The 22,131-nt window shown below is 43.6% G+C and overlaps 1 protein-coding gene across 2 annotated transcripts in view; it reads left to right on the forward strand.

The window, feature by feature from the left end:
* The window catches only part of pdss2 (prenyl (decaprenyl) diphosphate synthase, subunit 2), a 31,232-nt gene extending 15,970 nt beyond the window's left edge, over positions 1-15,262 (forward strand). Inside the window, exons 4-8 of one of the 2 annotated variants that reach the window (XM_041954309.1) lie at positions 4,771-4,845; positions 5,629-5,802; positions 7,349-7,480; positions 8,278-8,313; positions 14,858-15,262. In XM_041954309.1, the coding sequence (XP_041810243.1) occupies positions 4,771-4,845; positions 5,629-5,802; positions 7,349-7,480; positions 8,278-8,313; positions 14,858-15,013 (573 nt within the window). In that variant the 3' untranslated portion in view covers positions 15,014-15,262. The remainder of the gene's footprint in view (positions 1-4,770; positions 4,846-5,628; positions 5,803-7,348; positions 7,481-8,277; positions 8,314-14,857) is intronic. The other variant, XM_041954310.1, reaches the window with a different exon arrangement.
* The last annotated feature ends 6,869 nt before the right edge of the window (positions 15,263-22,131 follow it).

The following is a 22,131-nucleotide window of genomic DNA, read 5'->3' on the forward strand; positions in this document are numbered from 1 at the left end:
AAGAACTTAGACATATAATATAATAAAATAATAATATAATATAATATAAAATGCCAACAAGTGTGATTGAGATGGACGTCCGCTGGTGGCTGTTTCTGCCGGTAAGATAAACAGTGGACCAATCAGAGCTCAATAGGCCAGATCGATAATGGGAATGTCAATTTCCTAAATAACTAGCGAGCAACATAAGAATGGCAACATGTATGGATGAGATTGACACAGCTGTTCAAGTCTGTATAAGTCAACCTACTGGAATAACAACTCGTAAGTCACAATATTCCCCACGATGTGAAAAACGGGTACGTTTGTATCACGCACACATGGGCAGGGTGATGCATATTTTTCCACATTCATACTACTCCGCTGATCAAACGTTAGCGATCGTTAAGCAACTTCAAATGTAGCAATGCGCCAACGCTGTAACACAGAATTCACAGGACACCTTTAAGTTTACCACAGCTTTCATTTTAATGGACACACCAACAGGTCACCTGCTACAACAACAAGAAACCAGCCATTACAAATCAATGCGTTCGTTTTTTGTTTCATGTTCAGCTTTTTGGGGTTTTGTTGTGTGTAATTCCAGTGGGTTTTTCCTCTTCAGGTCTTGAAAAATGATGAAAATCTAAATCTAATCTAAAAGTGAGAAGTGCACCATGGGAATGCTTCGTGCTGAGTTTTCTGCTTAGGATGTGTGTGTGGTGGTGGTCTTGAAAGTGCACCACAGATCATATCTACTACACAGCCTGGTAACCCCTCGCTGACAGATGCTGTCACCACGCTGCTCCGTCAGAATGTGGTTGCCCGAGTGGATCAAAATAACCGCCCCCCCTCCCCGTCCCCCCCGTGCCATCAGCCGTACCAGCCCTTATCGCCTTCCCTGACGCTTCTTATTCAGCACACTCAGTCTGGGTATTTGTCCTCTCTGTGGCAGCCAAGAGACGCCCTCCCAAATATGATGTAAGTGGTATCCATGGTGCTTCTTGTATGGGAAACATAGCAGGAGTTAGCAAATTGAAGATAATTCTAAAGGTGTGGCATTTCCTTTACAGTGCTAATTGACTTCCATTAGGGTTTGACACTGCAGCAGTACCATGACAGACAACTGACACTGTGCGGCTAAGTTACACAAAATCCTGTAATAGAACTAATATTGTTGTTTCCCTGGAAGATCGGAAAAAAACACTGAGAATTAAATGATGGTAGATCTGCTGATGATGCCTGATCGAGTGTGCATTCACACCAAGCACGCTGCTATCAGTTGAATTTAAGTTTTGGAGCATGTGTTCCTTTATTGTGGTTCATTGTCAAGGTGAGAGCAATGCCAGTCAAACTCACCACACAGCAAAGCCTGAAGCCGTTCACCCCCCCCCCTCCAAAACAAACCTGCAGCGCTGTTTATGAGGAGCGTGAATGAAATCTGAAGCAACCGCAGGAAACGTCTGCAAAGTGGAAGTTTTTAAGGGTAATAGGCAGATGGACATCCGATAGCCAGCAGTTACTCGTGTTTGGAAAGGTTAGCAAAACAAAATGAACCGAGGGCAAACCACAGTGTGCACCGACGCTCGCGCTCGGCTGTGTTTTCATGAAGCTGCTCTTCGCTGGTTTATTGACAGGAGGGAAATTAGATTATTGCAAACAGGAATGAAGAGTCCATCACGTTGAGCTTAAGTTACAGGAATGGGATGTGTTTTGACCTAAGGTTTTTGAAACTGGTGGGAGGACACGTTACCGAAATCCGTTTCACTTCACATCCCATTTGCGAGCTCGCGTTGACTTTCGGTCCTGGTTTGTAACTGAACCTAAACAAAACATGTCACAGTTTTCTTTGGTGAACATGAAAGAAAATCCGCACATGTGATTTTATTTCAAGAAACTGTAAAAATCTCGGAAATTTGGACGTTGAAAAATCAGTTTTGTTTTTGCTGTACAGCACACCATTTCCTTGAGGGTTTTAATAACCTTGGAAACAGCAGTTGACTAAACAACCTCAACTTACGGTTCACGTACTTGCTTGTTCTGGAGTTTCAGCTGCATAACGTGGTCTTTATGTGCTGACAAAGTAAACTGTCCACCCCAGCTTTTAAGCCAGCGTGATGGAGGAGACCAAGTCTAAGAGGTGCTCAGAACAGCTGCAGTGCCATGACAACCATCCCATGCCCTCTGCTGATAAAGACAGTGTGATATGGTCAAAAGCTCCAGAACAAACAAATAAATTGGCCTTGAGTGGATTTCTGTTTCTTCCAGTGAATTTCAATGAGGCTTACTTGAGTTTACATCAGTCTGACTGTTTGCAGGAAGTCATCAAAGAAGAGAAAAGGATTTACACAGACTTTAAGGAATTTTTGGTCATAAGACAAGAGAAGGAAAGTGAGCCAAAGGGTGGGGGGGTGGGCATGGGTGTGGCTATTTCTGTACATCATCATCAACTTTCATGTCTCTCTGCAGAAATTGAGGATACTGACTCTGCATGACTGGCACACTTTCGTATTGCACTTCCATTATGTTCAGCAAAGACAGATTTTTAAAAAGAATGAGCTAAATTGGGGCAGCGCCGGCCGAGATATCCTGACTTTCTAGTCTTTAGTGCGGGTCAAGCTCCAAAAACACTGGATCATTCCCATGATGCAGCTGAAATGCATCTTTCATTGACACACCCTCTCACCCAATATGACAACACCAGGATTGTTTTTATCCTGTTTTTTGCTTCTACAACTTTCCTGACGGGCTGAAACCGGCAGAGTGGCCTTTAAAAAGCTGCGTCCAACCTGCTTTAGCTCCTCAGGAGGGAAAAAAAAGCCATACAAATAGCTTTAAACTTAGAATTACCCTAAGGCGAATGCAATGAAGGCTGTAAACGAATTCCATTTCACTCATTAAAATCTGCTAATTGTCTGATATTTATAACTGTAACAGCCTCAAAGCGTGCTAAGCTGAGGGCAGTTAGAGTCTGCCCTGAGAACTGACAGTCTGCTCAACAGTGGATTGTCTCTCTTCTTGCAGCTTGTGTGTGTGGTCACTGTACCGCTTCTTTTTAACACACACGGTGACAGATGAGTCGTTCTTGAAGCTTTCGAAGTTTTTCTCATAAACCAGCCTCCTTTTTTTTTTTTTTTTTTCTTTTAAGGCAGCGAGAGCGATGGGGATTGTGTGTCGTGGCCTTGAGAGGAAACCTATGCCGCTACTTGTATAAACTGTAAAGTAATCTCACCGTGGAGCTCCGGTTTCTCCCCCCTCGCAGACCTGTCGGCAAAACACGATCTGGCTGGATTTGGGAATGGAGTAAGGGGGAGGCAGGGGGAGAGCTTATCTGATACTTTCCAAAAAAAGACCCCCACTGGCCCCCACTTCCCAAGGCAGGCAGAGACACCACATCTGGTAATACTGTAGGCACATTGTCCTTCCAGGTCTGTGGGCGAAGCTCGGGTTTCCTCAATATTTTCCCCCGGTGGATTCAGTTACCCAAAGGGCACTGCGAGGCTGACGGAGCAGCCAGCGTCACCAGACTTTTCTGATGAACCAAGGATGTCTGGGATGAGCTGAAGGAGCTCTAAATTTAACCTCATTCATCTGAACTGTACAGGCGTGGCCTTCACTCCGCGGGCCGCGCGGTTCGAAAGGACAGCGAGCTCGACTTCAGATTTTCACTCACTCGTTAGATCCAGGCTTTGAATAATCGTTTGAAAAGATGCGGCCTCTCTTCTGGCGGCTGATAAGGGGCCAGTAGGAGCTAAAATGTAGTCATGCATGCCCCCTGTAAGAGGAAACGGGCAACTGCAGTCTTAAACAAACTACTCAGACCTCAACAAGGCTCTGTGTGGCCATTTTTAGCTTTCCTTTGAGTTGTTGCCCCTTTTAAATCTTTTTTAAGCTTTGTCAGTTTTCTAAAAGCAGCACATCTTTTCTTCTGCTGTATATTAATTAACTTGTGCCAGAAAGAATCTATAACCACTTTAATCTTTCTGTGTCAGGTTTACAGAAGAACCACCGATGTATAGATCACCTAAGTATCAACAGATTGATAATACAAAGCCGCAATGCTCAAAAGCACCGAGTGAAATAAATCTTGAAGTAGTTTGTGGAGAAAAAGGAGATTAAAGAGGCCCCCGAAGTCAGATCATCACTCCAAAACCTTGTTAACCCCTCTGCTCTCTGGACACAGTCTGATTTCGTCCCACCATCTGCCTTTTAGCTCCATTTCATCCGCTCAGACAGGACAGACACCTGATCTGCCTCCATCGACTGGACGTCTCTATAAATACAAACTATAATGAATGAAGGCGAGCCAGGCTCTGCTTTATGAAATCAACAGGAGCTCCCCTATGGCCTGATAATGAGCAGCTGGGTTTGCAGCAGTTCACCTGGTTTCTGACCCTCGTCTCACCTCTGATTCATTCACCGAACCAGCTGCTCAGACGAGAGCGCCGTTCGCCCGCGCCTCAATCACAGGAAATTGTGGTTTTTAATTACAAATGTCACGGATGAAGTGAGTAGCGTGTCAGTTTTGATCAACCTCATTTACATCTGCGTTTCAGGAGTTTAATCGATGCTGTTAGCCGGAGTGATTTATAATGAGGGCGTAGGTTATCGGTTCAGCGCCCGGGTCCAAGGACACTTCAACAGGACGCGTGGCTGTTGATGGACACGTTGCCTGTCGGGCAGATCAAACCCAGTATTTAACTTCTCCATTCAACAGATAACAGATGTGTGAGTTTGATTTCCTGATAATGCCTGCCTCCTGATAATGTCTCATTTTTTTCTGTTTGACAGGTGTTTGAACTGATCTCGAGTGCCATCGGCGATGTAGTTCAAGGACTCTACTGTGAGAATTACAGTAATGCCGAGGTAAAGCACCTGTTTTCCCAGTATAGGCCAGTCCATAAACTCCATGAACAGACCAAGAACCAACAATGAATCCTCTGTGTATCCAAATCCTGATCTATCTGATTCCTCCAGTTATCGATGAAATGAGCAGCATTACGTGAACGTCAGTGAGCCACACTGGGTGCTCCTATGTTTACTTTGAGTCAATAACATGCACGCCTTCCTTATGCAGGAAATACTCACAGAGCACCAAATTTTCAAAGAAATGATTGTACCTTTTTAAAAATGACGCTGTACATCTGTGACACAGAACTGAAGATTTAACTCTTCAGGAGGAGACATTGATTTGTTGGGAATAAAAAAAATATATACAGTAACGCCAACATGATGCCTTAACAGGACAATAAAACATTTGTGCAGTGGAATTAATTCAAGTGTTCTACTGCACTGTACACCTGTACAGAGGTGGTCTATTTAACCTTGTCATGCCTGTGCTGTTTATAATGTTATAGATAGAAAAGAACATATTTAAAGTGACTGCAGAGCCACAAAAGTGTTTTCCTGCTCTGGCGTCATGTCCCTCTCCCAGCTTCCCTCTGTTGCTAATAGCTGAAGAACTTGCAGTAAATACTGTGTTAAATTACTGTTACACGCTCGTTCACGGGCACTTACGTAGTGAAATATAAAATCACAGAGCAAGAAGGGCTCGTTTGGATCGAGGTGCGGTGCCGGATGTTTGAAGCTGCACAGTAGAAGCAGTGAGAGCTCAGGCCCACCGTGTCTCTGCCTCGGTCTGCTCCACAGGAGAGTAGCCTCGCAGAAGGCCCCAACATCGCGACGTGGGAGGAGCAGGCGTTCCTGTCCCACGGGTCGCTGCTGGCCAAGAGCTGTCAAGCTGCGATGGAGCTCGCCAAACATGACAAGGAGGCCCAAAGATTGGCGTACCAGTATGGCAAGCACCTGTCATTGGGCCACAAGGTAATTCTAATCTGAGCGTCCCACCCAGCACACAGCCACCACCAGTGAAGTTTATCTATAGAGGATAGGTCAGTACGGCTCACACCTGTGGGCACACAGCAAGCAGCTTCTTACTGCGAGTGAGGGGATGATGATATATACTGGAGCTGTTTTTATTGTTTTGTATATTTGTGTTTTTGGACTTGTTGAAGTGTTTGGGGATCAGTTGTTCTTGTTTCTGTGCACCAATCAGAGTTCAGCAACATTTCTATCAAAGTTTCATTGCAGTTGTGGCTTTGTTTGATCAAACCACCCCCACATAGTCCTGATATGGCAAATTACCTGACATTATTCAGTGTTAAACTCTTAATAAATGTTTATTTTACATTGATTGTCAATTGAAATACCACAGTGCAAATACTGCTGGTATTTTTTACCTGTTTTTGGAAAAACAATTGAAAAAAACTGAAGGTACAGAAGACCTTCAGCGAGTTTCCTGAGATACTAAGTGAGTCTTCATCCTTGAAACATGAAATACTTCCATTAAAGCCAAATGTAAATCTACATGTTTATGTTTATCAGTCACTCATCAATTATTTTCCCTGGCTGTTTTCACTCCACTCCTTATAATTATATTTTGTGCTGGTGATTTTCACATTTTTGCCTGCTTGACAGGTGATTCAGCCCCTGGTCCATTTTTGCAGTAAAGAAAAAAAATCACTAGCTGAGCAACATTAAAGCTACAAGCAACCTGCTCTCTGTAGGAGTCAGAGCTACACTGACACTCTCTATCCAAAAGAAATACCTGCTGTTATATATAAAGGTCTGGGCCTTGAATATATAGCAACCCCAGCTTTTAAAAATGTTATTTTCAGAAAAAAAAAAAAAAACAATATTTGGGACAATACGCTATTAAAAATTTGAAACCAAATTTGATACAGTTTGTCTGTACTGAAACTTCGTCCCTCCTCATCACTACTACTACTCTTCTTCTTTTTCTGGCTTGTCCCACTTATCTGCAAGAAGCAAAGTGAATCATTGCTCTTATTCTAGTTCAGCAGTATCAGAGTATCTTTTGATCAGATGCTTCACACCACAGCTGAACAAGCAGTGCTGAAAGTGCACATGGGGATAAACGTTCCTGATGCTATCCTGCCATTGCATCAAATTCTCACATCCGAGACAAATTTTTCAAGGTTCAGAGGCTTTCAGCTGAATCTTATCGGTGCTAGCCTTAAAGCCAGTCATAATGGTCCCACTCACAGTGCTGTGCTAGTGCGTCCTCTCCTGCTGTGGCTCCCTGTAGCTGCCTGTCTGCGGGCCTCGGTGGCTGCAGGGAATCTCAGCATGGGAGGAAACAGAAATGAGGTCTTTGAAGGAGAACCATCCTCATCAGGTTAGCTGTGTTCCACAGGCCCATTAACAGGGTCACTCAGAGTGTCGGTAGGCAGCGTGCACGCTCACCTGTTCATACTCTCGCCACTGCGTTGGTCTAATTGGTTTCAAAGTAGTAGAGCCCAGCTTGACTAACGCCCGACTGACGAATGTGCTCCCCCCCTCGCTGTAGCTGAACTCCGACCTGCAGCCGTTCGTGAAGAGCAGCGTGGGAGAGCCGGGGCCGTTCAGTTTGAGCGCCGCCCCGGTGGTTTTCCACCGTCATTTCGTTGGCAAGGAGAGGTGGCATCAGCAGCTGCAGCAGGTATGCATGGTCCACGACTCCCTTCCGCAGCTATGTTCGCTTTGTGTTTTGGAGTCTTCCACTCTCTGGTACTCTTGGCCATGTTACATGCATCAAATGTCTTAGCTGAACTTGTGTGGTCTCACAGGTAAAGTGTAATAGCATTTGTCTGTCTGTCCACCACTTTGGTCCAGGCTGAAATATGTCCACAGTGGATGTGGATTGGATGGATTGGCATGAAATCTGTTCCATATATTCATGTCCCCCTCTGGATGAACTGGAATCACTTTGGTGATACCTGTGAAACTAATGGCAGTCCCATCAGCCTCAGCTGTACTCCTGTTTGTTTCACTGCTTCACGTTTTTTATGCTAACCTGTGGGAAGACAGTTTGAACATGAGTTACCATGAAGACAGAGCTCACTCAATGCAAGCAATCTGGCCTTGAAAATGTGAAAAATGAAATAAAGCCTTAGAAGTTTTGTCGTGCATGAATGGTCGGCCTTGAAAGCACCTGATTTACTTACTTATTTTTATCTGACTTGCTGTTCCCTCCTTCTTCATTTACTACAACTTTACATCTTGAGGAAAATCCTATATTGGGTTTATGGGATGTTCTGGGATGTCAGGAGCTCAGGTGGTTTCTACTCAAAGCAGTTTCAATGTAACCTTGGCTTCCTCCAACATGCTCTGATTTTCAGTTCTTTAATTTCATCAGATTATACCTTTTTAAAAATCCACAAAGTTAAGGCAACCATGGAAGCTTCTTCAGTTTACCTGATAATTCCTCTTTTCTCTCTTCTTTGCCCTCTTTGCCAGGTACAAACAAAGAGAAACAAACCGGATTACTCAAAGGTAAGACCACTGGTTTATGTATTCCTCTGTGCAGAATGTGCCTTTCTTCCAGTTTGTGCTCTTACCCGGTGTAGCAACCTCTGTTGCCTTTGTGTTACATTTCCGTCCATTTTTCCTTGTTTTATCTTTTTGTTTTCACCTGTTTACTTACTGGCACAGCATCTCACAGAGCAATCAAAGAGAAGCAGGACGTCTTTTCACTGTAACCTATATCGAAGTTGAGAAATGAGCTTTCCAAAGTCAATGTGTGAGGGAAGAGGGGGGGCAATAGGGGTGCGAGAAGAGACTGAAGCTACAGAGGAGGGGTCTGATGGTGTTGGGGGGGGGTTATCTGGTCCCGTCTGAAACCAGAGCAGGAAGGATTAGTTACCGAGGCCTATTTGTGGAGGAGACACTGAGGCTCTGAGACAGTGGCATTGTGAGAGAATCTCCTTCAGCAGACCTGTCGAAAAGGGGACATGGGGAGAAGTCTGAAGGGAAGGAGAGATGAGGGGACACGAGGAGGAAAGCTGAGAGCAGGACAGAGGGAGGGATGAAATTTTGGGGAGGAAAAAGAAAGACCTTGGGCCCGCGAGTGTAAAACTTTGCTCTGCTTGAGCACAAAGATGAGAACAGATAATTAGAGGAAGTTTTGTGTACGTTTGTGGCATCTACAAATTGTCTGCATGATTCAGCATGTGCTTTCATCCCATTAACTCTGATAAATAACCATAACCATCCCCCAATTAGATTAGAAGACATCCCCAAAAAGACAATTTTTAAACAGACAGATTTGCCAGCTGTAAAACTCATCAATATGGGAGAAAGAGAGTCCAGACAGGTAGAAGTGAATGTTAATTTTGAAGACATTCTTGTTTTCTATTGATAATATATGAACATCTGGCTACAGGAAAGAAGTGAGGACGACAGTCTTTTGCCTGAAGTCAGCCGTTGTCTCCCGAGATTGAACCCATTCATTGAGACATATTGATCAATCACAGCACAGTTTTCATTTTCAGCTTACCTTCCAGTAAATATGTTTGACATGAAATGAATAATAGAAAAAGATAACTAGCTTCATTATATTTCTATACTATTGCATGACCTATTTGGTTTAGCAAGTTTCACATGCTAACTATGCTGCTAACTAGTTAGGCTGGCTTTTTAGCTTGGTTTTGTGCTCAGCATCAAAGTAAGTGGTAAACTCTCTGTATCATTAAGTAAGCGAGTAAAAACGGCTTTAACTAAAAAGGAAAAAAGAAAATGCAACAGGACTCATTTTCATTATTTTCATGCAAAAAGGTACAAATTTTATTATTGTAGAAGTCCATTTTTATTTTTAGATTTAATATTCATTCAATTGTAAGTACAGAAATATTAGAGTTTTATAGTTCAAATGATCCAGATTGAAAAATGTCACAGCTGGAATAGTTTCAAATAGGGATGCACGATAATTATTGGGCCGATAGTTATCGGGCCGATAACAGGAAATTATGATGTCATTCCGATAAGTCCGATATCATGACAACCAGCCCCGATAACATATGTGTTTTTGTCAGCACGGCAGTGCCTCGCTCCCACTATGAGACCCGGATGGCCTGCAGCGAATGCTGCGTTCAAGTGACGTTAGCATAATCAGAAAAACTCTTTCTCACTGGGAAAAATCAAGAATACCCCCTTATGCCAGAAAACAACTCGTTAACTCGGTCATAATTTTGCTAGTTGCTGACTTGAATTAACATTCACAGTATTTTTTCACATGTTACACACAAAAAATAGAAACATGAACTTAAATAGGCCGAAAGAGCGACTGGCAAACGAGGGAATGTACGTTACACCTTGAATGCAGCATGCGGCACAGCGTGCTTATGAAAACAGAGTTCAGACTTCTTCAAAGTTTCCAAAGAAGATTGTTCGCTGGTTATTCGTAACAAATGATCCAAGCGAGTTCCACTAGGAGCGAGAAATGGCACGAGCTTTAACACCTGATCAGTCACCTGAAACATAACCACCGCTTTGACGGAGTTTGGAAAGCGTATGACGACGGCCGGCCTGCTAAAGACGCTAACGTTAGCAAGGCAGCCGCAAAGAAGCCACCAGACGGCGAGGCTTTCGAAAAGTCCAAGAAATTTGCCAAAGATGACCCACGGGCTCAGGTTATAGAAGATTTAATCATGGACGTGATGGTGCTTGACTTACTATGGACTGCCCTTCTTCAGTTTGTTTACATAGATAAGTCTAAGTAAGGGATCATGTATCTTCCTTCAGGATGACATAGAAGCCCGACGCAACGCTTCTCCGTAGGAAACTGCTCACTATACATTATCCCGCTTAGAACACGGCTTACTACTAAAGCATTCAATAGTGTGACACAAAATAGTGATTAAAACATATTTTATTGATTTAAAATGAGTCTACTCTTGCCTGTCACCGCTCTCACTGCGCAGCGGCTCTGAAAGTAAACACGTAACTCTGCGGCGGTCGGCTAGTTTAGCTGTATTTTGCGACTGTTATTTTTCACAAAATGGATGAATATTTTTCCGACTCTGAGGTGGTGGACGATGACTTTGTTTACGATGGACGTCCTTACTGTTTTGAGCCAGAGTACACGGACGAGGAGCTCGTTGAAAGTAGGATGCGGAGGCAGAGAGAGGAACAGCTGGCCAAACAACAACAAACGCGTATCTCCTGGCCGCAAGTCCCACTCTGAGCAACAGAGGCATTCCTCCTCTGTTGTCATCGATGAACATTGTCCACAAGAACACCACCAGTTGCCGTTTACTCGTGGACACGCAGCCGTTTGTTGTTGTTTTGGCCAGCTGTTACAGTGTGATGTCAGTGTGTGATGTCACAGCATGACGTGATGTCAGTGTGTGATGTCACTGTGTTATCTCTGATGTCACTGTGGTGTTACACTGTGATGTCACAGTGTGATGTCAGTGTGTGATGTCACAGTGTGATGTCACAGTGTGTGATGTCACAGTTTGATGTCACTGTGTTATCTCTGATGTCACTGTGGTGTTACACTGTGATGTCACACTGTGATGTCAGTGTGTGATGTCACAGTGTGTGATGTCACCGTGTGATGTCACAGCGTGTGATGTCACAGCGTGATGTCACAGCGTGATGTCACAGCGTGACGTGATGTCAGTGTGTGATGTCAGTGTGTGATGTCACTGTGTTATTTCTGATGTCACTGTGATGTCACACTGTGATGTCACTGTGTGATGTCACTGTGATGGTCATTTCTAATATAACAAGAAACTATGACGTCATTCCGATAAGTCCGAAAGACTAGCAAACGAGGGAACGGGGGAATGTACGTTACACCTTGAATGCAGCATGCGGCACAGCGTGCTTATGAAAACAGAGTTCAGACTTCTTCAAAGTTTCCGAAGAAGATTGTTCGCTGGTTATTCGTAACAAATGATCCAAGCGAGTTCCACTAGGAGCGAGAAATGGCACGAGCTTTAACACCTGATCAGTCACCTGAAACATAACCACCGCTTTGACGGAGTTTGGAAAGCGTATGAGGACGCCCGGCCTGCTAAAGACGCTAACGTTAGCAAGGCAGCCGCAAAGAAGCCACCGGGACTTGCGCGACGGCGAGGCTTTCGAAAAGTCCAAGAAATTTGCCAAAGATGACCCACGGGCTAAGGTTATTGAAGATTTAATCATGGACGTGATGGTGCTTGACTTACTATGGACTGCCCTTCTTCAGTTTGTTTACATAAGTCTAAGTAAGGGATCATGTATCTTCCTCCAGGATGACATAGAAGCCCGACGCGACGCTTCTCCGTAGGAAACTGCTCACTATACATTATCCCGCTTAGAACAGGGCTTACTACTAAAGCATTCAATAGTGTGACACAAAATAGTGATTAAAACATATTTTATTGATTTAAAATGAGTCTACTCTTGCCTGTCACCGCTCTCACTGCGCAGCGGCTCTGAAAGTAAACACGTACGTTGCCTAGCAACCGTCTGTCACTGTGCGCAGGCCGGCAGGCAGGAAAACTTATTTCTTTACAGATATTCAGCGAGAACATGTCAAATGTGGACAAGTGACGGGATATCCCAGACCTGAGAGAGACGTAGCTGGAGACAGAGTTTGGTTTACCGCTATTTTTTCGGACTGATGGATAAAAGTCCTGCATCAGCTGATTTCTGCTTTCAGCGTCAGACATTAAAAAAATCTGTCTCCAGTTTTGTCTCCACTCAGCAGTCTTTTAGCAGACCGATCGTCCATGCTGTGTTTCTTTTGGTATTTTTTTCGTGTCTGTCGGCTTCAATCTGGTCAATCTCTGTGTCCTCAAGTCTTTTGTGTCTTAATATCGCTCCTCCTGTCGGTCCAGCGTTGTTCTTTACTTTTCTCGTCTTTTTTGCTGAGGACATCATTCTCCAGCAAAGTGTTTGGTCCTCTCCAAACAAATAAAAAATAATGTACGGTAAATGCTCCATATTATGCCACTCAAATCAGCTGGCGATTTCTTATTGAGCTTGGTACATTAAGGGATTGCCCCTTTAGTCTGACTGTTAGGAACACCGCTGAATTTTCGCAATTGACCAATCAGAATTGAGTATTTAAGAGTGCCGTCTTCTAACTTCTGTCAGTACGATATGCACTGTGTATTATTTTTGTTGTCATTGAGGAATGCACTTTTTCAGTTTGTTTAAATAGAAATGTTTGAATCTAACTTGTGCCAGTGCATTAATTTTCTATGTATGTTTATTTTTTGTAAACTTCTGGAATGCACTTTTTCAGTTTGTAATCCTGATGCATGTATTTGCATCATTTCAAGGGGCCTTTATTTTTTATATAAGTAAGTAATGCACCTTATTTAAATTGATGTGAGATATCAAATAGGTTTGTTTGATAGCTTTAAGAACATGTTTGAGAGGCTTACCAATAGTTTTTCATTGGAAAAATAAATATCTCTTCATTTAAAGAGTCAAAACTGATTTTGGTTTTGTTCGTGGTATTGATGTCATGATGTTAGGTATGTGTGTGTGTTATCGGTTATCGGTATCAGCCTTTAGGAGCTGAAAGTTATCGGTTATCGGTATCGGTTTTAAAAAACAGTTATCGTGCATCCCTAGTTTCAAATAAATATCTGCTAAATTGTTCTGATCCACTGTCTGAATATTGATGAAAGCAGAATGCACAGTATGGAGTTTAAAGGTGGACAGAAAGAAGAATCAGGTGCATGTGGAGCAGGGGTGGGGAACATCTGGTCTCCGGACCCCATTTGAGACGGCCCACGAGGCAATTCATGGACGAGCTATAACATCAAAAGCAAATGCAAGAGGCGGTGTGAACTTCAGTCCATTTGTTATTTATACATCTATTTAGTTTTTAGCTTTGCACTTTCCAAGATGGGCAGCCATTTAACATTAATGTGTTTATGAAAAGAACCGGTCCTCTCCTCACTCCTCCTCTCCACAGCGCTCTCTCATGGACTCGTCCTCCAGCAGTCGTCAGGCAGTGGTCATTCATGTGTTTTGGGGGAGTGGCTGTAGAAGGAGGCAGGAAGGCATGGGATGGGATTTTTCAATTTTATAATTTCAAAATCTATCTTACTCCTGGTTTCTCCCACGTTACCAATCGCAGCTTTAATGGAGAGCAAAACACGGTTAACATAAGATATTTGTGAAATGAGGAAGAAGACTGTTTTCTGAATTGAATAAGCAGCCAGGATGATGCCGAGTTTGACACTTGGAATTTTTTTTTTTTTTAGAGAAGAAAGGCCTACGGGGCTTTCCACCTCCAGAATTTATGAGCTAAAACGCCCTCAGCAAAAAGATCTCCCCACACACCAGCAGGAAGGCAAACGGAGATGCCCAAATTCACCCAGTCTGTATACTTAAGCTGTTGGTTGGGGCTGATTCAACTTGATGTTTTCCACTTCCTCATGTAGGAAACGTATGATATGTTATTGAATTTAATTTTCTTTTATTGTTGTAGTAACAACAATTATATTGGAATCAGATCACTCACAAATGTAAGTAGTGAGCCTGTAACATACAGGACAGATATTATAGTCATTAAAAACACTGTCATGGGTGTTGGATGGGTAAGAAATTTGAATTCCTGTGTTTCACACGTTCAGTTTGTCACCTGGATTGTTGCAAAAACTGGCTGTGCACCAGTCACGTGTTCTGGTGCCACAGTGGGTAGACTGAGAAGGCAGGAGAGCTGTGACATGGCTGGATACAACCTACAGATAGATAAAATTCAGCACATTTCCCCTCTTATATCAAAGAAGGCCTGCCAGTTTTCTAAATATAACTCACCGTGCTGAGCCTGAAATGTTCCCCTTGTAGTTAAATGTGGTAAGCTGCCTCCAGTGGCACCAGGGGCAGCAAGAAAATACGTGATTGTGTTGTACAGTGTGCTTTTTGTCATTAAAAGAAATGCTTTGCTTGTGTGCGATCCAGTGTTCACCCTCACTTTAAGAGGGCGCTAACTTTCCCCGGCTCTGAAGAGTTTGTTGTGTTGACAGCTGGATAGAAACAAGAGTGACACTAACATGACAAAGTAACGCGTGTTTTCATCCCTCGACAGCTTTTGGCAGCAGTTAAGTCGGAGAAAGGCGTGAGCTCGGCTGTGGACTTATGCTGTTACCATGGCAACAAGGCTCTGGAGGCCATCCAGGCTTTCCCCTCCTCCGAGGCTCGATCCGCCTTGGAGAACATTGCCTCCGCCATCACCAAATTTTGACCTGGACTCGCACACACTCACGCACACACACTCACACACACACTCATGCCTCTGAATGCCTGAAGTGTCTTTGTCTGCAGAGGCAACAGGATGAGAACCAGTGAACAGATGGCACTTCAGAGACAAATGAACTTCTTTTGAGCCAGGTACTGGCTCATGTCTGGAGAAACCGTTCTGCTCTGCTGTGGATGACAGTGTGCATCAGAAATGCAAAGGCTATATCCATAAATGGTCATTAAAAAACGAATTAAAAACACATTACTTCAGCATCGTGTCATGTGTTGTGTCGGCTCCAGTACATACCCTTCCTCTCCTGTGTGGTGAAAATATCGCACCAAGCTGCATTTTAAACCCTGGCACTTTATTGTTACCTTGCTTATCAGCAAAGGCACATACCAGGCAGAACGTAATTTAAGATGCTTTGAGGAATTGTTATTGTCATCTGGAAAATGTGCCATGAACAGCAAATGATGCACCAAGCAGCACTTGTTCTAACAAAATCTGACTTTTTTAGAATCACCCAGGTTCGCTCTGCTCGTTGCTGCACCTCGGATGATGCTGAAATCGTAGCTGCTGGATGTAGTGGGTGTTCGCCAAATTGAAGAGCAGCTCCAAACCAGTTGTGAAAATGTCTCAAAGTCATGTTCTACTAGGTATGTACCCCTGCTGATAAGCACAGCTGCAAAAATGTGTATTTTTTTTAATGGCGTTTGGCGTGCTGTCCTATCCACAGAGGGGGGAAATGGCAAGAATCAGGAGTAATGTCATCTATGTTGCCTTATTATGTCTGTCCCCATGCTTGTGTATGTGATCCAAGTCAACCCAGGGGCGGGGAAAGGTCACACAGCCTCTCCCCTTGGCCCAGCCAGCGAGCGCATTGAAGCTCCGCCAAGCAGTAATTATTAATGAAGAGACCTGAGCAAATGGACAGGAAATGCAGAGGTATTGATTGGGCCGGCTGCCCTGCTCTAAGCTGTACAGGCTGGCGCCAGCCTGGTGGCCTGTGGTTTCCCAGGCTGCTGTATGCGGAGGGGGGGGGGATACAGCCAAGGTGTGAAACCAGGCCACCGCTGGCAGCTGTCTGTCACAGTCAGGCCACACCTGAAGGACAGAGCACAGGAGACAGGACGAGAAAAAAAAAAAAAAAGAAGAGTGATGGTACACAGCTCGCCAAGAGGATTCTGTGTAGCTCTGGAGAACAGCAGCGCATGTTGGTACCACATCAGATCATGTCTGTGAGACTTTGAATTTGCACGAAGGTAGGCATAAACAAGGGTTGTGACCTAGAAGCGGCCATATGGTTAAATATTTGACTTAGAAACAGATGCCTCAAAAAAGAGCATTATTTTTACCCAAATGACAGGAAACTCGGCTCAAACATCCTAAATGATGATTGGTTGGTCTGTCACTTTGGTCCAGACTGAAAATATTTAAGGTTCAAGGTTATCTTTATTGTGCCACTAGAGGAAATTTGTTGTGCAGCAAGGATTCACATACGGGGACAGGGAAATAGAAATTCATACCAAGTACAAACATGCATATGAGTGCAGGCGTGGCCAGGGTCGTGCAAAGAATGTAGCCAGAGCGCTAATTGCAATTAAGCATATCAGTAGCACTGGGGATGAGAGGGACATGGAGACTTTTAGTCCTCTGAACAGGTGCCCTAAGACGGCAGCCTGAGGGCAATAGATCGCGTTCCCTCTGGAGTGGGTGGTCCCGGCAGTCCAACATAGCACGAGCCCTCCTGAGACCTGCCTGTTATACATGACCACGAGCTTGGCCTGACTCCTCTCTCAGATCTTACTGGCAAGACTTCCGAGTTTATTCTTATTGGACAATTTCCGGTTCCAAGCAATAACACAGACGGTTAAAAAAATTTCAATGACATTTCAGGGGATGAATCCCGCTGGCTTTGGTGACCCTCTGACTTTTCATCAAGCACCATCAGCAGGTCAACTGTTTAATTTGACCGATGCTTAGCGACAAAACTAATGACATTTCCCTCATCCAGCCTCAGCTGTATATTGTGCATATTGCTGACCTGCAAATGTTAGATGGTGTAAACATTATACCTGCCAAAGCATTTAGCTCAAAGCACCGCTTTGCCTCGGCACAAACACACAGAGCTGCTAGCATGGCCGTAGACTCTGGTCTCGTTTATTGACTTGTTCCCTAAAGAAAAGCTCCAGCACAGCTTTGTCGTTGAAGTTGCATTCAAGTTGCACCATGTAAAGAATGATTCAGAGCTGGAAAAATGCATCGCTCCTATTCAAGTCTCACACGCCCGTGTCAGTGATCCAATCAGATACCTCGATCAGTAACATTGTTCAAAACATGGGTCAGAGCAGTATTAGGAGGAAGAAAAGTGGGTGAGGAAGAAACAGACTGGTGGAGGAGGGGGAAGGGGAGATGACAGGATATAAAAGAAGAAGGTGGGGCTAAAGTGCAAGAAATGGCGATGTGGAGTGAACTATTTCAAAAACAAGCCCCTGTCTGTTGCTGGGTTGTACGTCCTTTTCCTCTACTGTTTTGGTTTCCGCTGCCTGGGCTTCCTGGGTACAGCAAAGGTACAGCATGTGCCAGGGAAAGCCTCAGGCTCCTCATGAAATATTTATCCTCGCCGTGAGGAGACATGAGGAAAGTTACATGGAAAGTTAAAAGGACCAAACAAGGAAGGAGGCTGGGGCTCTGCCAGAATGACAAATATAGTTACTAAACAGAACTTTTTCAAAAGATGAGGTCTGGCCTAAGCAATGAAACTGTTGCATCGACGCTCCCAGTAGAAATCAACCAGGAACTGCAGAACAGGATTTGATGGGATGAGTTTTTTTTTTTTTTTGGACTTCAAGAGGATAACAAAGTTCTTCCAGTGGTAGGGCTAAATGTTTAATGTAGAACAGAAATTGCAGCTTTTTTCTTCCCTGACAACATTGCTCCTGCCAGCATGAATCTGTCTGATATCTCCCGCGTAGCCCAAATAAAGAGCAGGATGAGGAGGGGGGGGTTTATGTCCTGCACAGCAGAAACCTGACTCTGTGTTTGCTTACAGTTTCCAGTCTGAGAGGCTTGGGTATCATGAAAGCAAGAGCTGGCGAGACTATAAGTTTACATGCAAAACATGAAGTGGGTAACAGCGGCCTCAGTGTGCCCGGCCCAGACGATGAGTGGTGTAATTACAGCAGGGTCCTGTGGAGAGAGTCGGTCAGCACAGATTCCATTACACACTCACATGTGTGAGTTTCACACAACAGATACAGTCTTCTTGGACCACGCAAAAGAAAGTGGTGATATTTTGTAAATCCGGCCAATTCCATGTGAAATAATTCCAGTGTTTTACTATAAAGCAGCTCGTTGTTGCCAGGATGAAACAGGCTGCGAAACAGCATTTATGTAACCAGGGAATGCTACAGCTCTGCACTGAAACACACATTAATAACATAGTTTTACATCACAGACAAGCCATTCAAAAGTTTGCCTTTCAAATAAGAATTCCCTCATATGAGCTAAAAAAATGTTTCTTTCTAGCATCTTTTCATAGAGTTTATCAAAGACCTTATATAAATTCTTATATAAATGTTTCATAAATCATTTGGAAATGTTTCATAGATCATTTATAATAACTTCTGTGATGCCAAGTTGTTAAAAAACAACAACTCACGACTTCAGATTGGAAGGATAATTATAAAACCCCTTATTGATCATTTGCAAACATTTGTAACTGCAGACTTGATGACTTATTAGAACGTGAGACGCTTTATTAATGGATTACCAACATTTATGACTGCATTATTACCAGGTAGAGAGAATAAATGCCTGGCAACCAAACACATGTTCTGATTAATTACTTCTAACTGATTAATAAACCATCTGTAACTACTCAATCAGAATGATTTATTAACATTAGTTGCACTTGTTAAGGCTTTGTGAGGAGCTTAGTAGAAATTTGTACAGGTATTACATTTCTTTATAGATGTTAAAGTTTGTATGTTGCTCTGGTCAGTAAGGAACCTCAATCAGATCCACAATGGATGACATGACTAGCTACAAGCTGCTCACTGCTGCAGTGATAATCTATCGCTGCTTTGGTCTACACACTTGGATTATATAGAAGACTGTTCAAAGCCATACAGGTGAGCTTCTCATATACATCATGTGCATGACTGCAATTTTCCGTCAGTGTCTAAACCCTGTGATGGAGTGATGTCTTGGCCTTGGTGTTTCCCTGCCTCCCTGTCTAGTGCATGCTGGGATAGATTCCCAGCAGCCCCTGTGACCCTATCAGCATAAGCCCATATGTAAAATGACTGATTGAATATGAGCGTGGAGTGATATTAGAACCTCCATTCGTCTTCCTCTGAATGGCCTATCCGTAAACACCTGCTAATATCATCATGTAGCTGACGGTGATGGATGAAAGTCATTCTCCTGCGATGGGAACAGTATGGCTGATTGGCCTCCATGACACAGACGAGCATATTGGCCAAAAATGACACTTTAACGAGCTCTTCCCGGTGCTAAGTGCTGCACGCCGGCCCCTCGCCGCAAGCCGTCGCCTGGCTGACCCTGGGCCGTGCTTCCCCCTGCACGGGGCCTGCTCGCTTCATTGGCTGACAGATCAGACTGCCATGGAGACAGCTCATTAGTCGAATAATGAGAACCACACCAACCACACGTTGTCTTGTTATATCATCTCTGTATCGACATATTTGTGGCTGGGAACAGAACATTGGGTGCTAGTGTGTGCATGAAATAGTCAATGATTATGACAGAATTATGGCACCGAGGTCTCCGGTTCATCTCTCACTGACTCAACTCTCTGTCCATCAGAGGAAACCAGTTTACCAGCTCAAGTAATCAGCTCTGCTTAATGGCTGCTGCATCTACAAATCAAAGTTCTCTCTGCTGCAACAATACGGTCTTCTCTTACTCATCAGCTCACTGTCAGCTGCCACCAGCTCCACGTTAACATACTTCACAGCCACGCAACCTTTTGACCCCATAATCTTTGAATTGGGACGCCACATGATACTTTGATTATTGATGTGCAGACTGTCAGCTGTAATTTCAGGATGTTTTGTAGCCAGAGTGGATGAACAGCCAGAATCCCTAACATCAGAGCTTTTTGTGCACCCCACAGTCTACGGCGTGCACACGTACCCAACTGACCTCAGATTAACGTTATAAATTGTCAGGTTTAGTTCTGTAGTTTGTCTCTTTGCTTGGCTCCCAAACTGAGTTTCCATGTGCTTTTCTCAGCTCTGGAAGGTTTTGCTGAATGTACTGCAGCACTCATATAAATCATGTCACAACCTGCAGTGCAACAGAATGGAACAATCGCTGTCGCTGTAGCATTTAAAGCTCACTACATCAGTTAAAAAAATAGTTGCACGGAGGGTAATCAGGACACGGGGGAAAATCGGTCCCCAGGTATATGTGTGTTCAAGGCATGAATGTTAGCTGGATGCAGTGACAGAAAACACTCACCAGCATGAAAAAATGGCATTTACAAGAAAAATGCGTGATTTGAAGAATCGCTGTAGTGTGATTCGCTCTCATCTCAGTCTTTGTCAGGTCATTATCAATTAAAGAATCTTCCCAATGTTTTCTTCTTGTTCTAATGTGTGTATGTAGGAGTCAGTGCCAGTTAAACGGTTTACACACAGCCCCGAGCAGCTCTGATCAGAGCTCAGTCTCATGCTGTTGCAGTCTCGTTCCACTTGAGGGCGATGTTGACCAAATAATGTGGACTCGAGCTCAATGTGAACAGAGAGTATCCCTGAAAGCAAGAGGCATCACTCCTTCCTACTTCTGTTTTTGTTTTTACTGAACGACAATTCTGACTAGAAAAAGTGTAAAAGTAAGACAGCTACTTACAGGACTGTCAGGTCTGAATTTAAACTAATGCATATATACATTGGGTATAAACATAGAATGTAAACATAGAAATATTTTTATTATATTTAGCTCACTTTTTTTGTTTTGTTTCTTTTGATAGTCCTGTTCTGCACACGTGTAGCATGCTGATGTCCAGTGATGGCTATTGCTGACAGGTCTTGAACAGGTCATGAAAACCTTGTTCTCCTGTTAATGTACGCTGTTGCAGGTATCACTGATGTAAATGAATAACTTATAAAGATTGCTCTGTGTTGTGTTACACTGTTGCTTGTTTCACAGTTCTGGGACTATGACTCATGCATCAGGGCAACTCCTACAAATGTTACTGGCTTCCCGAGGAAGCCATCATTTATCACCACAATATGAAACAGAGGGCTACTTTGCTCCCCTATTCAGCATTAATAGCGACCACTCAGGATAAGAAATACACAACTCTTATGATGAGCTATTTACAGTATACTGTATTTTTAATGTGATTATTATAGTGACACCCAGCAATATCATAATAACAAAATTTTATATAAATACAATTATTATAAATAATAATAATAATTATAAAACATAATAAGAGTGAGAGAATAGAGCGCTATCAAACTGATTCATTTACATGTGGACAACATATTTAAGGTGCAGTTAGCCAAGGTGGTTCTAGCTATTTCAAATACTGTTGGGGTGTTGGTTTACGGTGTAACAATGCATCATCATTTTTATGTTTATTATAGTTTTTTTAAATATTAATGTGCAAAGCACCTCATAGCAGTAGCTGTCAGGTGTAGTGGAGTAGATGTTAAACAAGTGAAGTACAAACTTTACACCACTCATTTCATATAGTGCATACAAAACAAACAGGCGTATACATCTCTAGGCAGTGGAATAATAAGGGGGAAATGAGCTCTGGGAGTGTAAATGACAAAAATCACATCTTTTGTTTGCTCATGTTTTAAACAGAGATGATATGTAGCTAAGCTAATTAGCCACGGCCCTGCAGGTGGAGGGGCCTGGTCCAGCCGCTCCTGCCAGGTTCAGCGCTCTGCCAGCCGGCGGTAAACACTTGTTATGTCCGCGGCGCTTTAGGTTTTTGGTATTTTTCTTCGGCGGTGTCGCTGAATTGAGACGGTGTATCTGCTGCTGCTGCGCCTCGCTTTACCCCTCTCCCCTCTCCCCCCACAGCTGTGCGGAAGTGACACAGCAGGCGCGCGCACCGTCACGTCACGCGAGAAAGC

The sequence above is a fragment of the Chelmon rostratus genome, chromosome 15 (genome assembly GCF_017976325.1).
Source record: "Chelmon rostratus isolate fCheRos1 chromosome 15, fCheRos1.pri, whole genome shotgun sequence".
Taxonomy (NCBI): Eukaryota; Metazoa; Chordata; class Actinopteri; order Chaetodontiformes; family Chaetodontidae; genus Chelmon; species Chelmon rostratus.